General features: G+C 33.0%; 2 protein-coding genes and 1 pseudogene across 2 annotated transcripts; 2 read left to right on the top strand and 1 right to left on the bottom strand.

The window, feature by feature from the left end:
• Positions 1–1272: 1272 nt before the first annotated feature.
• On the top strand, positions 1273–2194 carry LOC145159445 (uncharacterized). Its single transcript, XM_079078435.1, has 3 exons — positions 1273–1620; positions 1701–1883; positions 2088–2194. Exons 1-3 carry the CDS (start codon positions 1513–1515, stop codon positions 2136–2138), a joined length of 342 nt encoding a protein of 113 aa, XP_078934561.1. The 5' UTR covers positions 1273–1512; the 3' UTR covers positions 2139–2194.
• LOC145159446 (DNA mismatch repair protein MSH2-like) lies at positions 2136–5334 on the top strand. Its single transcript, XM_079078436.1, has 8 exons — positions 2136–2533; positions 2726–3283; positions 3353–3463; positions 3562–3651; positions 3738–3809; positions 3927–4037; positions 4486–4622; positions 4727–5334. The coding sequence occupies exons 1-7, from the start codon at positions 2189–2191 to the stop codon at positions 4486–4488; spliced, it is 1290 nt and encodes a 429-aa protein (XP_078934562.1). The 5' UTR covers positions 2136–2188; the 3' UTR covers positions 4489–4622; positions 4727–5334.
• A 1248-nt stretch (positions 5335–6582) lies between these two features.
• Positions 6583–8140, bottom strand: LOC145159444 (malonyl-coenzyme A:anthocyanin 3-O-glucoside-6''-O-malonyltransferase pseudogene; annotated as a pseudogene).
• Between the last annotated feature and the right edge of the window lie 10067 nt (positions 8141–18207).

Genomic DNA, 18207 nt, shown 5'->3' with positions numbered 1-18207 from the left:
TATAAATATGGAGATTTTATTCCTGATTTTGTGGATTTGTTTAGTGGGTAATTGATTTAAATTTCAAAATCGGTAGAGAAGATATGAGATGAAAATAGTTGGAAGAAAAAATAAGAACGAATTTGCAGTATACATAAATAAAGTTGTTTTTGAGTCAACGATATGGTATAGATTTGCTGATTTACAGGGGGTGATAATGTCGATTGTTATGTTTTTAGTTAATTGATTAATTGATTTGTACAATCAACAATTGAAATTCGTCTACTGTTTATTGATTGATTGCGTAATATGAAAAATAATATTCCTGATTTACAGGAGGTGATAACATAGATTATTGATTTGCATAATACATATTCCATAAATATAGGACTGATTATAGTTTTTTTTGCAGGTAAGTTTATATGGATTCGCTGATTTATAGGAGATGATAGTTTCAAATTTGTGGTGATATAAAAGAGCGGGAGTTTCAGGCAAAACACAAAGCTGGTAACGACACGTGGCAAAACAGAGGTGTAAAAGAATGCCATGTGGCGTCCAAAGGTTTCTTTATTAAGAATAGAGATTTTTTTAAATAAAGCCCCGTTCACGAATTAGGCATCGGGTTAAATGTTGTTAAAAAACTAATTGCAGCAAATTAAACTCGTTTTTTTAAGAAACCGGGGGTTATATACAGTGGGTTTTATTACTCGTTTTGTAGTATTGGTTCACGTGGATACTAACATGGTATTTTGGCTCCTGTAGGTTTTTTTGTTGGCAATTTAGCTTTTCAGATGATGTAGTTCTTCGTATTGCTGATTGTATTTTGCTTTTGTTTGGAGTCCTAGGTGTTATACCATTTCTAATGGTATTGCTATGTGGGTGACATCAGTAATTAATGAGCAATAATAAGAGAATACAAATCTGGCGATGAGATTGGTTTCAGAAACAGACCGAACCCAAAAGAAACTGAAAAACCGAAAACCGATTTCATAGAACTTGAGGAGTCGGTAACCGAACCGAGGAGTAGTTTACGTTTCCATATCCAAAAAGAAACTGTATTTGGGTATTCATATTGTGTGAGAATCCTTATGACAATATGATGGTGTAAGAATAGAAAACTGTAGACCTTAATGACAATATGATGGCGTAAACAAATACACGATCGATCCCTTTCTACTGGTTTTAACAGTTTCCATTTGGCTTTTCTTTTGTTTAAAATATGCATATATAGTTTTCAGATTTAACTTTGAGTTTTCTATTATTATTAATACTATTGACTACTGTGAGTGGTCTTCAAAATTACAGCCGTCTAAACTCAACGTTCTTTTAATCTCGTCCGCATAAACTCGATTTTGGAGGTTTTTTGCAGTTCATCGGCTCCCGTCGATCCCTCTTATTCGGTAACTGCTACGATCACGTCGTTACTTCAGCAGTTAATCGGAGGTTACTTCAGCCTTCCGTCTTCAGGTCCCCCACGATTCCTCCCATCGTTCAATCGGTTTTGGGAATGTCCGATCGGCTTTCGGAAATGCAATGGGTGGTCTCCGTGGAGGAAGCAACCTAGCATCCTGGGTAGTGGCCGGAACCCTAGCCTACTTTCTATGGGTGAAGCCAGCACAAGAGCTGAAACGAGAACAAGAAGTAAAATTCCCAACTCTTTCTTCTTTCTCTTTCTAATTGAAATTCATACTAATTCGCAATTGCTGATTGGTTCTGTGTAGGCGAGGACAGCACTTGCAGTAGCATCAGATCGTTATCGATATGTGGAGAAAGTAAAAGAGCTAGAAGCCATCACCAACATTATTTCCCGTTTTCTTCTACCTCATGGGGCTCGCACGATCACTAACATGCCTCTCCCGCTGATCAAGCTTCTCATGACGATACCCATTGGGTTTGATTTTAAGGTTTTCTTTTATGTATCTTATTGTCTCTATGTTTTGATTATTATCCCCAGTCTAAAATTCCTGTTGAATAACAATTATCCTCATAATGTTCTGTAACGGTTTTTTTCCTTTGATTTCATTATTGGCTTTTAATTTTAGACTCTGTTGCTTAATTTGATGTCAAAGATGGATATATAAAGTTGTCTCTTAATTTGATGTCAATAGGGAAGCCGATTTATTGAAGCTTTACATGATGCATTTCATCCCCTTAAATAGATTTACATGATGCATTTTTATATTTGCTATGGCGGAACATTATCCTCATAATGTTCTGTAACAAGTACATGAGATTAGATTCTGCAGCTATGAGGGCATTGAATGTTATGGAAAGTAAGACGGATACCAACAAGAATTTTAGTCTTTTTGGTCTTACGAACAGAACATGTACAGCTAGCTTGGGTAGACGGTTACTTCATTTATGGAAAAAACAACCTTTGTTAGATGTGACAGAGATTAATAAAATACTAGATTTGGTTCAAGCTTTTGTGGAGGATACTGGTTTTCGTCAGGTTTTGAGGCAACATCTGAAAAGAATAGCTACTATTGAGCGATTAATGCGGATTATTCAGAAAAGAAGAGCTGGTTTGTTACATGTTGTCAAGCTTTATCAGGTGATTAGTGTTTAGATTTTAGTCTCTTTATAAATTTTTAATACTGTGATCATGCTTCATGGGCTGAGTTTTGGATGGTGTAATGAAATAAGTTGAGACACATTGAAATAACTTGAACTAAATTAGTCACATTTTAGTTTGTGTAACAATTGTGAATAATGAGTATATGTTTTACTGTTTTTCTTTATGCAGTCAAGCATCAGAGTTCCATACATCAAAAGTGCACTGGAAGGGTACAATGGTGAATTTGCATCACTGATCAAGGAAAGATACATGGAGCGCCTTAATTTTTGGACTAATGATGAACACATAAACAAGTTCATTGGTCTTGTGGAAGTTTCAGTTGATCTTGATCAACTTGAAAATGGAGAGTACATGATTTCACCTGGTTATGACTCTCAATTATCAGCCCTAAAAGACGAACAAGAATCACTAGAACAACAAATACACAATTTACATAGAAAAACAGGTGATGACCTTGATCGGGCTCTTGACAAGGGTTTAAAGCTGGATAAAGGCACACAATTTGGACATGTTTTTAAAATCACAAAAAAGGAAGAACCAAAAGTGAGAAATAAGCTTGTTGCCCGATTTGTTGTTTTTAAAACCCGAAAAGATGGTGTAAAGTTTACAAATACAAAATTAAAAAAATTAGGAGATAAATACCAAAAGATTCTAGAAGAATATAAAATTTGTCAGAAGGAACTGGTCACCCGAGTTGTTGAAACAACAACTACTTTCTCTGAGATAGCTACACTTTACTGTATCATCTTCCTTCTGTAATGGGCAAAAGGGTCATAAACTAATCTTTTTATACAGGTGTTTGAGGGTTTGGCTATGTTGCTTGCTGAGCTGGATGTCTTGCTTAGTTTTGCTGACCTGGCAGCTAGCAGCCCCACCCCTTATACCACGCCAGAAATCACACCTTCGGTAACAATTTTAGAATTTCCTCTTTTTTGTTTTCTCTTTATGTGGTTGATGATAATCTTTTTAAGGATATGTTTTAATTACGATTTTTCCATTGACAGGATACAAGCGATATTATATTAGAAAACAGTAGACACCCTTGTGTGGAAGCTCAAGATTGGGTGACTTTTATACCAAATGATTGCAAACTTGTAAGATCTCTTGCAATTTAGAGCATATTTCTGGTTATTTAAAAAAGTGGGACTGATTTATTATTTTTATTTTTGGAAAATACTAGGTGAGGGGAGAGAGTTGGTTTCAGATTATAACGAGCCCCAACATGGGTGGAAAATCTACATTTATACGTCAGGTAGGCATTGAGTGAATTTAGTTTTTATTATTTGGTTGGATATATATATATATATATATATATATATATATATATATATATTTGAAATAATGATTTTTTGTAATTTATTTTTACAAGGTTGGTGTGAACATTCTTATGGCACAAGTTGGATGTTTTGTTCCTTTTGATAAAGCTTCTATTTCTATCCATGACTTTATTTTTGCTCGTGTTGGTGCTGGTGACTGTCAGGTAAATTCCCTTTTTTTATAAAATTTAATTTTAGTTGTTTATTATTTTATTGTTAAATAAGTAGGGATCTTTATGCTCATTGGCTGTTCTTTTTTAATATTATATTTAAAGTGGCAGTATGGGTAATGATTTCTTTCTGGATAAAGTGCTGTAGATATAGAATCTGTATCTTTTCGAGTCTGAATGAGACTAAATGACCATTTTACCCTTTAATTTGAAAAAACAAAGTGGTTGAAATTGAAAGGAAAAGAGAATTAAGGCAAATAGATAAAGGATCAGATTAATGTCTTAATACATTAACATAGGTTTTTGGCTCGACATATAAAGTCATTCGGTCCAGATTAAGTCAAAAAGAAACAACCATATATAATTATCCTGATTAAGTGCTTAACCCATTAAGTAAAAAAAGACACAGCCCGTGAATCTTTGAAATATTTTGTTTATTCAGTGATACACAGTTACATGGAGTTTCTACCTTTATGCAAGAAATGCTGGAAACAGCTTCAATTTTAAAAGGTGCAACTGACAAATCACTAATTATTATCGATGAATTGGATCATGGAACTTCAACTTATGATGGATTTGGTTAGTTTCATTTCATGTTTTTTTTTTCCTAGAGTTCTATGCATAAATTCATAAATGATTGATTTATTATATATTATATATATTAATATTAATATTAATTTCAGGTTTGGCTTTGGCTATTTGTGAGCACTTGGTTGAAGTGATAAAAGCAGCTACTCTATTTGCTACTTACTTTCATGAGTTTACCGCATTAGCTCATGAAAACTCTGGTCAAACTCTATTTTGTTTGTCTTTTAAATTGTCATTTCTATATTTGGTGGAATTGGGATAAATGGGGAGAAGGAATTGAGTCAATTCAAATACTCCCCAATACAAACAAAATAGAGTTTGACCAGAGTTTCTATTTCTTGAGTTAAATGCTCCTTTCCTTTTATATTCCCTTTGATTTTTATAAGTTTTTATAATAATAGTGAATTTAATATCGAGAATGAAGATGAAACATAATTTGGCTAAGATATTCTATCTTTGTTACATTAAACTCTTATTAATTGTTTGTTTGCCTTATTATGTTGTTGACAGATATTTTGGCTTCTACAACGATACATGGAGAGCAATGAAAAGTACTAAAATCCATTGGTTTGGTCTTTATATATATATATATATATATATATATATATATATATATAAAAGTAGGTTCATGCGAAAACATAAATATATTGCGAAAACGCGAAAACAGATTTTATCTTATAAAAATCAAACACATGTACTATAAAAAAATAAATTTATTAGCAATAAATTAAAGATAGTAAGTTTACATTGGATTGTGTTATGGTAATAAAGATTTAAAGACGGTTTTAATAATTTTTTTTCACGTCCTTAATCATTTTTAAATTCATGTTTTCATAATAAAAATGTTAAAAATCATACTTTGCTAATATGAAACAATTTCTCATCTATCATCGATTATCATCATGTATTTTAAAGTTTGGATGAACTATTTTCCAAAATATAATGTTGAGGTGACACAATATCATAGGTTTTTCTTGTTTTCGTGTTTTCGCAAATTATTTGCATTTTCGCATGAACCCTCCCCTATATATATATATATATATATATATATATATATATATATATATATATATTGCATTTTATAAAGTGAAAGGTATTATAAAGTAATTATGTTTGCAAACTTCAAAACTACTTTATAAGAAAAGATAGACTTAATTCCAAGGATAAACAACTTTTACTCGGTTCTTGTGTTATTAGAGTTGTAACTAGAGCATAGAATACATATAAGCCAATAAGTTGAGTGTATGTTGTGTTTTACATCTTTGTAGTACTAAACATGCAAGAATTGGTTTCACATGATTGAATATGGTCGGTCGGTATCTAGAAAGTTTATTAGAGTTCAACTCTTAGTATCAAAGAACATTATCATAGTCAATGAAAATTTGGTCACATTCTTGCACATTAATAGATTACAATGTTGTTTAAGATTAGCTGATTATGTGCGACTATGTTGACTTTCAGGTCTACATTGAATAATATTTCAATTTTTAAGTCGACTTAAAATTGATTGTGTTCTTTATTTTATGTTATGTATGCAACACAATTATAGATATTATTTCAAGATATAGAAAGATAATTGGATAGATTTGTCATGTACATAGCTAATATAGGAACAAATGAAAGAAATATGCTATAAAAATAAGATAAATCAATATATTATTTATACATTTATCAACCTGTCCACCGGATGGATAGGACACTAGTTGTATTTGGGTTTGGTTGAGGGAAAAAAATTGGTTGCGGGAAGAAAAAAGTATTGATAGCGAAGGGAAAGACGTTGGAAACTTGGAATCACTATCAATTGGTAATTAAGTTTAAACCACTATCATTTGGTAAATACTTTTTAAAAGTAGTACACCTTGGTACAAAACTCCGCATTATAGTGGAACAGTCTGTTTGCCTCCTATGGATACAAAGAATTATATTTTAAGATGCACGTTTTCTATGTTGATAAGAACAACCAAGAAAGTGACATTTTATTTATAACATATAAAACTTACACATGCCTACACATAGGCAGACACAAATAACTGTTGAACGTGTTGATAGATCCACATTAGAAATATTTAAAAAAAAGACTCTCTTGCTCATTGTAATGTGCCGTCCAATTCTTCACTAAAGATGGAAAGTAGCGCATCCATTTGTTTTGCAGGTAGGAACACACCAATTTCAATATCAGCATCTGACTCTTTGGAAGCATTAACAGAAATCGAACTATGGTAATCCAGAGATATGGTCTCATGTCTTTTTGGCTTACCCCATCCAAAATCCAAATCGTAGAACTTGATCTTTGGTGATCCCGACACATAAAGCCCTGGCACTGGCATAAATGCTGACTTAAGCAACATCTCGGCATCTTCAATAACTCCATTCTTCTTCTTTAGTGTGTCGCTTAAAGCCTTTGTAAATAATTCGAAAGCAATAAGAAATCCATTGTTGCCTGCTAAGATGGTGCTTTTTATTTTTGATGTCAGAGATGGCCCTATACAGTTACCAAAATAAGTTTGAGGAACAGGTGGCTTGAGGCGGGTCCTCCAATCCACCATACAAGTAAACCTTTCTAGGTCATCCTCTCCCTTCCTTTCTCCAATATGAACATATGATTTGGCTATGCAATGCCACATATAAGCACATGCCACCGAAAAAGATGATATGTATTCCAGATTTGGCAGTTGAGTGGATAACCAGTTCTTTAGCCCATTGATGCGTCCTTGGGTCAAGACAATGGTGGCACGAACTTTATCTGTAGGGCTAACAAGGTGAGGAGGCTGGTATTCCATATTAATAACTGGAAGCCCGGGTATATTTAAGGAGATTTCATCTAAGGAGCTCGGGTATTTAATCACTCTTTCATAAAAAGGTAAAGATCCACTAGCTAAGAAAAACTCATCTGTACCATGTTTAGCAATCGAACTCCACGCTTTGAGGAAATTATACCTTGTGCTCGCATCACAAAGGGAGTGGTGGTTGGTGATCCCAATAGAGAAGCCTGAGTTAGGAAAAAGTGTAACTTGCACTGAAAAAGTTGGGATGATAAGGTAGTCGGATCCTTGTTTTGCACGTCCCAATAGAGGTACAAGTGGATAAAACATGTCACACTTACGAGTATGATTTCCTATAAGATCATTGAAATCAAGAAGACACTCGGCAATGGTAAATGCAACAGAGTCGCCCTCTACATGACGTATTTCAGGTTTTTTTTCAAAACTTGGATTAGGAAATAGAATTAAGTTGCCAGCAAATGGGAAGAAGTGTTGAAGAGTGATTGATAATGAATTTTTGAGGTTTGGCACAATTGTTTCCAAGAAATATTCTTTAGAGTGAATGGAGTCATAAAAGAAAACCTGGTGGACTGGGAAGTAGGATAGCCAAATCATGTCAAAGAAAGGAAGCCGGAGAAACCTCTCCCCAACCGTGCCAGGAGGCGGAGATACTCGGCAATTCTCAAGAACGGTCAGCATACTAGTTCTGGCGTTTGTTTGAATTAGTGGTTTGGATTATGCAAATGTTTCTGTTTGATGGAAATTTATAACCATGACAACCATGAGTTTATTTTTTTTTAATAGAAAATAACTTAACTCGTGAGCTTATTTTTTTAATAGAAAATAATCGTTACAAAATTTGTATAATCTGGATTTTGATCTCAAATAGTAGGTGGACCGATTTACGTATTTTTTTTTTCACAAATAAGGATCAAAATTATAAGGTTTCTTTAAAACTAATTATTTTTATATTTATTGTGATCTTATTGAATTTTTTTCGTTGAATGATGTTTTATTATTAATATTAGGGGACCCGAGCAAAACCGCTACGACAATTAGTTTGTTCTTCGAAATCATGTTCCAAAAAACACGTAATATATTGGTTGATCGAAGGTTAATATTTTGGAATAGTATTAATTAGTGCTTTATTAGATATGCATTTTAGTGTATTGATTGTTTTTGTTTGTGTTATGTGTGTTTTCTCTTCTGTTGGATCCGTTGTACCAAAATATGAGATCAATGAGATACTTTTTCATCTCGTATGGTAATGGCACCCACGCAAAATGTTGATCGTGAATAGATTTTTCTCTCGGAGACATGTCATATTCTAGAAAATACGCACTGAACACAAATTTTATTGGATGGTTTTACATTAGTTGGATGTATATTTCTAGTATATTGATGGAAAGTGAAGAAATTGAAAAAAAGATGTTTGTCGGATGTGTGTTTTAATATATTAATCCTTTATGTGTCTGTTGTATGTGTATAGTTTGCTTTTTGATTGATTTAGATGATCCAAGACCATTTATGGAATGTTTGGTTCGCTTTGTAAAGATTTAACGATTTAGAATATGTCAAAGAAATATGAATTGTAAAATATGTTAAAGACAAAGGAATTGAAATGTGTCAAACGGCTTTCGGGAAATGTAGTGAAATTAAAATTATTTTGTACATTTTTTGTTCTGTGATCATATCAAAATAAAGTTCTTAACTATCTTTTGTTCACCAAAATATTTTATGACTATGGCTAGCTATAAATAAATCAATATACACCGGTATATACATAATCAATACACACATAACGAATTACAAAAATAATTATACAAATATACATTATAAAATTGAAAAAAAAAAAGTTACAATAATGAGAAACAAATGAACTATTTTACTCACAACATATATAGCAATATGGTTATAAGCTAAATTCGATAATTATCAACTTTCATAGTTATTTAGAATCTTACTAAGCTCGGAGGGTAGTCGGAGTTTGTAGGCTACCGGACCGATCCGCGCAAGGATCTCAAATGGTCCAATGTATCGGGGATTTAGTTTATCTCTCTTTCCAAATCGTATCATCCCTTTCGAAGGGGAGACTTTTAATAGCACTCGATCACCCACCTGGAATTCAAGAGGCTTTCGCCTTTTATCTGCATAACTCTTTTGTCGGTCCCGTGATGCTTGGATTCGTGCTCGGATTTGGACTATCTTTTCCGTGGTTGCTCGAATAATCTCAGGTCCAGTGAGCGTGTTGTTGGGCATTTTCCCTTTTGTCAGCTGGTTGTCTCCCACCTCAGCCCAACAGAGGGACGATCTGCACTTCCGGCCATACAAGGCCTCAAAGAGAGCAACTCCTATACTCGTGTCGTAGCTGTTGTTGTATGAGAATTAGATTAGGGGCAGGTGAGTATTCCAAGCTTTTCCAAAGTCTATTACACATTCCCGAAGCATGTCTTCTAGAGTTTGGATGGTTCGCTCGCTTTGGCCATCAGTCTGGGGGTGGTAGGCAGTGCTCATATCAAGTTGGTTTCCCAAAGCTTTCTGGAGCGACTGCCAAAAACGAGAGGTGAATCTAAATCTACAAATCTATGTTAACTACATGAGCAATAAAACCATTGATTGCATTGAAATTTAGACTAAATGATCATTTTATTCATGTATAAGAAATCACAACATTCATCAATATTAACGTTAGATAAGTTAGAAGAAAAAGGTAAGAATGATAGGTAACTGGTTAGTATCTTAATTGTTGGATTAATGTGTCAAAGGTCCTAACTAAATCGGTATAATGTTGATAAATAAAAGTAAGCCATTTTTAGGTTGCCCTCATAACCAGGAAATGGTTTGAATTGATCAAATGAGAGAGATAAATAATTTATTAATATATTATATGATTAATATATTAATTAGAAATAGTAATTATTAATGAAAAAATAATCAGAATTAATTTGGAATTAATTTTGGGTTAATTAGAATTAATTAATGGTGCAAGGACTGAATTGCAATTATTCAATAGTTGAACAAAAGAGAGTAGCTAGAGTCCTCCTAGCCTTAGACGGTTTTATACCCTTGGAATTTTCGGCCTAACCTTCATACACAAGAGAATTCTGAAAATTCTCATCCTCTCCTCTCTCTCCTTCAATCCTAGGTTTCCTGAGTTCTAGGTGTGACACATTAGAGGCGCCCATACTTTTGGAGCTAGTTTTTCAAGGAGATTATCAAGAGTTTTTTATTAGCTTAATTCGACTTAAGCTATAAGGTATCTGGTGCTATTCATAAATTTGATTCATAAGGTTTATAGTTTTTGTTTTCATAAGTATGTTGTTATTAATTGAGAAAAGACATAGATCCAACTTAAATTGAATTTACCCTTAAGACTTGAGTGAAATTCTACATATACAAATTGATTGTAACCTAAAAACCCCAATAGTGGTATCAAAACCATGCTTTTCTTTTAACTGTACATATAAGATGAAAATCGAAAAAAAAAGCGTAGGGCGCGCTGCGTCTTTCAAAAAATCTAATTTTCAGTTATTTACTTACCTAATCGATTTGTAGGTTATTTATTAATAATTTTCTTTAATTTTTCTGATAAAATCCAAACTAATTAATACTAGATAATTTTGAAACCATAATTCGAAATTTAAGGAAGTAAATAAGGAAACCAAATATTTAATTATAAGATAAATAAATGGAATTATCCTTAACGGATTTTGATATAATAGTTAATTAATGGTTTAATTAAAAGATAAATATAAATCCATAATTGGTTTAAAATATTAATTGACTAATTGTTCAAATGAGATAATTAAATTTACACCTTGTGTTTTGAAAAAGTTTAAAATACACCATATACATATGTATAATAGTATATTACTATATGTATCATTAAAAGTTTGTCGAATCTTGTGACATCCCCAAATTCACGGTCATTTTAAAAAATTTATTTATGCTTATTTAAAAATCAGAGTATTTATTTTAAAAATTAGTATTGCGGAATTTGTTCATAGAAAAACATTATACTAATATTATCAAAGCATTTCCGAAGAAATGTAGTTTGTTTATATTAAAAGTTTGGGATGTCATTGTCAATACAGAAACATAAGCATAAACAGACCTTATATTCATTTACACTAATGATTTACATCTTCTTTAATTTCTCAATGTAATGTGTCTTCGTATCGATACCTATGATACAAAAAAACTGAGTGGGTCAGGCTCGGAAACCTGGTGAGTACATAGGGTTTTCAACCCACAATAATAAAGTTATTATGTTTCATCATCAAACAATTAACCCAATTACCCATCCCCGTTATCTTATTTATTCTTAAGTATCTTCCCTAATAATCATCTATTCCTCAATATTTATTCCTAAGGATTGTCCGAAGGAATAGACACGAAGTCCATCGCTGGCAGGGTTTATATAACAGGCACTAAGTACATGGCTGTCGATGTTATATGTTAGGCACTAAGTACATAGTTGCCAATGTTCATCTATAGGGCACTAAATCCATAGCTGCAACGTTTATTTGTAAGGCACTAAGTCCATAGCCGCCAACGTTCATTTGTAAGACAATAAGTCATAGTTGTCGGGGTATTTAGAGTACATCTGGTGAACATATTGTTCACAACACCTACAGGTTGTGAGCCTGCTAGCGTTCCACTGGACTATCTAGAACAGTCTGTGGTTGTCATCTATACTCTGTTAGATTACTGGGTCATCGCTTGGGTCAAGGCTTCTCATCATCTTTCACCTCTCATCATTTATATCATCTTTCATCTCTCATCATTCATCTCATCTTTCATCTACCCATCTTTACCCAATATAGATATCAAGAGCACATATAATATGCACACATAGCATGTAATTTATATTAAATACTTCATATCTATGTGTAAGATGAAAGTAACTATGCACTCACTTGTTAAAGTGATGACTCGAAACTCAGATAGCGCTTCGCTTCTTACAATCGTCTTTTCCTTCGACGAATCCTAGCATTATTATTGATAAGTTTTAGTCTAATATTCATTGCAACTAATTAACTATACGAGCGATATTGTTTTATAAGTGTTTAAACAATACTTTTCAACTATTATGTACAGACAGGGGCAAGACATGAAACACTAGAGGGCAAGACCATTTTGGTATTTAAGCTGTTCTGAAATCCAACAACTATATGCGGCCCTTCAAACCAAATTCACCATACCGCGAGCAGTTAAAAGGTATTATAATAACAGTTTTTATAATTTATACTTAGGACATATATTGCTTATAGGTTCATAATAACGATAATGGACTTTAATATAAGTTATACTTAAAGAAGGGTAAGCATAACTCACTTACAATGGACTTTAGCGAAGAACAGAGCTCTATGTGGGCATAAATTCTGAGTTGAAAGATCTTCTTCTCGGAGTCTTATGGCGCTCCGGGACTTGCCTCTAACACTTGGGAAGTGCTAGGGAATGGGTGGGGTTAGGATAAGTAATTGAGAGAGAAAGAATGGGAAATGTGTGAAGAAAATGGAGAAACCTCACATCTATTTATAGCCTGCCTCCTCGGAGTACGATGCACGTACAAGGATTTACGATATGCGTACGACGTCCAGGTGTCGGTCATCCAAAGCGAAGCCGTGGGGAGCAAGGGAGGGTCCGGATTTGGCCACGTGTCACCCCCACACCCTCTTATAAATTAATAAACTTCTAAATTTCGTAACTTTCGCATATGAGCTTCGTTTCCGGCGTTCTTTATATCACGCATAGGTAGCGACATGATCTACAACTTTCGTTTAGACTCTATCGGCTAATTTTGATTGTATTTTTAAAGTTATATTTTAACAGGCTTAGACAGATAAAGTCCGTTAAAAATTCATAACTTTGTCATCCGAAGTCCATTTTCATCCGTCTTTATATCGTTGATCTCCTATTAACGAGATATTCGATTCGCATTTAGATTGTGTCGGCTAAAAATTGATCGATCAAAAATTCGATTTTCGGGCTGTGCATTGTTATGCTAAATCTTAGAAAAATCATAACTTCCTCATACGAAGTCAGATTTGGACGTTCTCTATGTGCACGATTTCGGTTTAACGTATACTACGACTTTCATTTAGATCGCTAAGACTAAAAAGTATTTTATCAAAAATTCACTTTTTAAGTTACGCGGTGTCGTGCCGGTTTAGCTGTAAAACTTCGACGGGTCATAACTTCTTCGTTATAAGTCGGATTTCAACGTTCTTTATATGTACGGAACCCTTGTGACATATACTATAACTTGGTTAAGATTATTTTTTCTAATAATCTTCTATCAAAAAGTCATTTTTAACGCTTATTGTCTCTAAATTGACTAGCCCGAATCTGCGAACGTTACAAATCTCGAGTACGTCTCATTCACAAAGTCATACTAAAAGATAGGTATAAGGAAACAACCTATAAAATGACCATTGAATGAATGTCTTTTTCACCCACCGCTTCTTTGTATGATGGAGTGTCCTTAGCCGAACGGATTTGATAGGACATAATCACATAAAAGTATAATTTATAAAGTACTAGAAACTTTGATAAAATCTCAGTCTAGTTACTTTAGGAAAAAATGTGAATATGTATGCTAATCCATGAAAACGCACATCATTTCTTTGTGAGTCGTTAATGGAGTGTGCATGGTTAACCGGCACACTAATGTGAGACTACAAAGATGAGATGGTGGCACATACTCGAATTTATGGTTGTTGATGGACCGTGTGTGGTTAATCAACACATCAATGCGAGATCATATATGACCTCCAATATGTCACACGGATTTGCATATATATATATATATATAATAATAATAATAATAATAATAATAATAATAATAATAAGAAGAAGAAGAAGAAGGTGTATATTTAAACTTTTCAAAATATAAGGTTTAAATATTATTTTAAGTAGGAAAGCATTTTACTAATTTCAATCTAATATAAAATTCCAAAATCATTTGAGATTCATTGAACTATTCAATAGCATATATATATATATATATATATATATATATATATATATATATATATATATATATATATATATATATATATATATACACACACACACACACACATCGTATTTGTGATCCTCAGCATCCAAGTCACAAATTGAAGAGCATAATCAGAGATTAAACATGCTATTGAATAGTTCAATGAATCTCAAATTAATTTGGAATTTTATATTAGATTGAAATTCGTAAAATGCTTTCCTACCTAAAATAAATTCGCAATTAATATTTAAACGTTGTATTTTGAAAAGTTTAAATATACACCTTATTATATATATATATATATATATATATACACACACACACACACACACACACATATATATATATATATATATATATATATATATATATATATATATATATATATATATATATATATATATATATATTAAACGTTTAATACTATATGTATAAGAAAAGTCAGTCGAATCAATAGTATACCTCATTCACGAAGCCATGCTATAAATATGGTTTACGAAAACGACCTATAAAATAATCGTCGAATGGGTATCCTTTTCACCCACCGCTCTCCTATATGGTAGACGGTCATTAGCTGAACGAATTCGATAGGACATAATCAGATTAAAAGTATAATCCATAAAGTACTATAACCTTGTTTTAAAATCCCACTCTAGTTACTTTAGGAAAAATGTGAAGTTGTATTCTAATCCATGAAAAAACACATTATTTTATTATAAGTCGTTAATGGAGCGTGTTTGGTTAACCAGCACACTAATTTGGGACTATAAAGATGAAAGGATGAAACAACTCGTGTTTATAGTTGTTGATGGAGAGTGTGTGGTTAATCATCACATCAATGAGAGATTATAAATTGATCGAGGGTTTTTAAGCGAGTTTGCATGGTTATTTACATCTTAATTGTGATCCTCGACATCACAGTCACAATTGGTAAAAGCATAATCCAAGATTAAACATGTCATTGATAAGATTCAATGAATCTCAAAAGATCTAAGAGATTTATGTGATTGAAATTGATAAAATCTTTACCTACCTAAAATAGATTCACAATTTGATTACGACATCCCTCTTCAATGTTCGAATCGAAAATATGGACCCTCGTCTTAATTTAAATTTGAAGTTAATAACTAAGGATTAAAAATCAATTAACTTGAATTCTTTATTTTCCGACTTTTAGATGTCTTATGAAGATAGAAATGGTCTTCCTTGTTTTTATGGAAATAGTTTTCCTCGATCTTCTAGAGATTGTCTTCCACATTCAAGTAAAGGTGAAATTGTCTTCCCCTTCTTAGGTAATGGTGAAACTGGACATCATCTTTCTTCAGCTCTTCCACCTCCTCCTCCCGTGACTCTCCTAACATCAGGTTTTCCTAAAGTTGAAAGATATGAAACTACTCAATCCCTATTGATATGTAAACACAAAGATGGAAATTATTTGTGTGCGCATGTTCTGGAAATGAAATCGTACATTGACAAACTTGGAAGAATGTGTATCGAATTTCTAAAGAAGCAAGCCAATGATTTGGTTCTTATCTCGCTTCCTAAGTCATATGGTCAGTTTGTTGAAAACTTTCAAATGAGGAATCTCGATGTGACCCTAACTGATCTGATCAAGATGTTGATAACTGTAGAAGCAGAAATTATTAAGAGTACAACTAAAGCAGAAATTTTTAAAGGATCTAATCCCAAGAATTCATTACACATTGACAATGATAATCAATAAAAGGTTTCTCTTCCCAATGGAAAGGGATCGGCCAAGGTCAAACAGTTTGATTGTATGGTAAAGAGAAATGCTCGTTCTGAAATCATTCCATGTGTTGAATCCAATGATTCCATTTGTTTTTATATCCAGTTGAAGTGACATTAGAAATAAAGCTAACCAAAATACCTGAAAGATCTTAGAGATAGTGAAGTCAATTCGTGTGACTCTATTTCAGATACATCCATTATCTAACTCCATTGTTCTATAAATTCCTATTCATATACACCTAATACATGATGTGATGATCGCATTTTGATGGTATTATAGGATCTAAGAGAAAGAAGGAAGCCTGAGCAAAGCAAACTAAATCTGGTCGTGAGAAATGGACTTTTGTCGCATAGTTTAATAGTCAGAATTTTGAGCTACTATTAAGGAGTTAGGATAACTTTAATAGTTTTCTATTACTCTTTGGAGATGTCTAAAAACATAGTTTTCTTTTATGCATTGTAAGGGAAATTTCAAATTTTCTTTTATCAATAAAATATAGTTTTGTTATCTTATTTTATATTTCCTTGCAATGACACTAATGAGTGTGTTTCTAATAATAGAATTATTAATTGTGGATATGATTCTTATAATATTGTGCTTGTGGTATTGTCAAATTGACCAAGTGAAATGAAATCTCACCACCAAGTTTTAATTGGACAAAAACTTGGAGTCATACAATTCGAATTGGATGATGCATGAGATTTGGTTCATTGGAGAAATTATGACAGAGTCATTGTTCACATGTTTACGTGAGGAAAGTGATGGATTAATGGATGTTACATAGGTTTTTATGAACTCTTTCGATCCACTGCAGGGGAAAATAACTCTATTCGTCATGATTTAATGATGTTTCTATAAATATGGTTGTCTTTATAAGATTAAGCATAATTCTAATATTTTGAAAAGATTCGAAGAGTAGCACAAAAAATAGAAGAATCTATTAGGCAAAAAGATAAAAGATTCCCCAATCTGAAAGGAAAGGAGAGTACTTTAGTATCATGTTTTATGATCATCTTAATGATTGTGTAATTATATCACAATTGATCCTTGAAGAACATCTTAGTGCAATTGTGTGACAACCCGAAATTTCTACCTTGTAAGTCAATTCAATCAATCAAGAGTCATACTTGTTTTCTACTATCTTTTAGACTGTGTTAAGGGTCATATATAGGTTTCTAAGCCTTGTACACTTATGGATTGGATGTTGAGAAGTGTTAGCTTGAGTTCATTGAGTTGCAATCGAGCCGGAAACACCATCAAAAAGGAGTTCACGGTCGTGAACCCATCCTTGGCCGTGAACATCCTCCATATATATAAGAAATTGGCTCATTTTAATCACTTCTTCAACTCTAGCCGTGAACACACCCATTCTCTCTCAACTTTCTTCAGCTGTGAACACTCTAAAGACTTCCAATAAGTAAGTATCTCATCCGTCATCTTATTGTCCATTAGAAACACTTGATTCCCCATGAAACAAACACCACTTTGCATGAATCTTCAAGAGTTCACGGCCGTGAACCCTTCATTGGGCTGTGAACCCTTCTTAGATGCAAGTTTGGCCGTGAACCCTCCTTCCATGGCCGTGAACCCTTCATAGGATCAAGGTTGGGCCGTGAACACATCATGTGTTCTATGACCGTGAACCATTCTAAGGCCGTGAACACTCCTTGTGTGGCCGTGAACACCCTTCATTCAATCATATGTGATTCTAACACTCCATTGAGAGTGTTTCCTAGTTCCTAAGGATGTTTCCCTTTACATGTTAGTTGTTATATACACTAATTGTAAGAACATATGTGTCATTATATGCTTAATAGGATCCGTTTGTGCTCGAGACTTCACTTGGCATACTTAACATCCTATATCGATATCTCATTCGAATCACTCACTACTGGTGAGTTCATACCCCTATAATCTATCTTTTAAATGTTTTTAAATGCTTTTAAGGGGGGGGGGGAATACAAGTTGAACATAATATTATTGTGTTAATATTTACCTATGATAACCATCACATTAAAGGATTTCTTATGCTTTTGTGAGTGATTAAATCAATTCAAAAAC

Source organism: Lactuca virosa, chromosome 2 (genome assembly GCF_052849685.1).
Source record: "Lactuca virosa cultivar CGN04683 chromosome 2, Lactuca_virosa_CGN04683_v6, whole genome shotgun sequence".
NCBI classification, from domain to species: Eukaryota; Viridiplantae; Streptophyta; class Magnoliopsida; order Asterales; family Asteraceae; genus Lactuca; species Lactuca virosa.
This window is presented reverse-complemented; position numbering and strand designations above follow the sequence as displayed.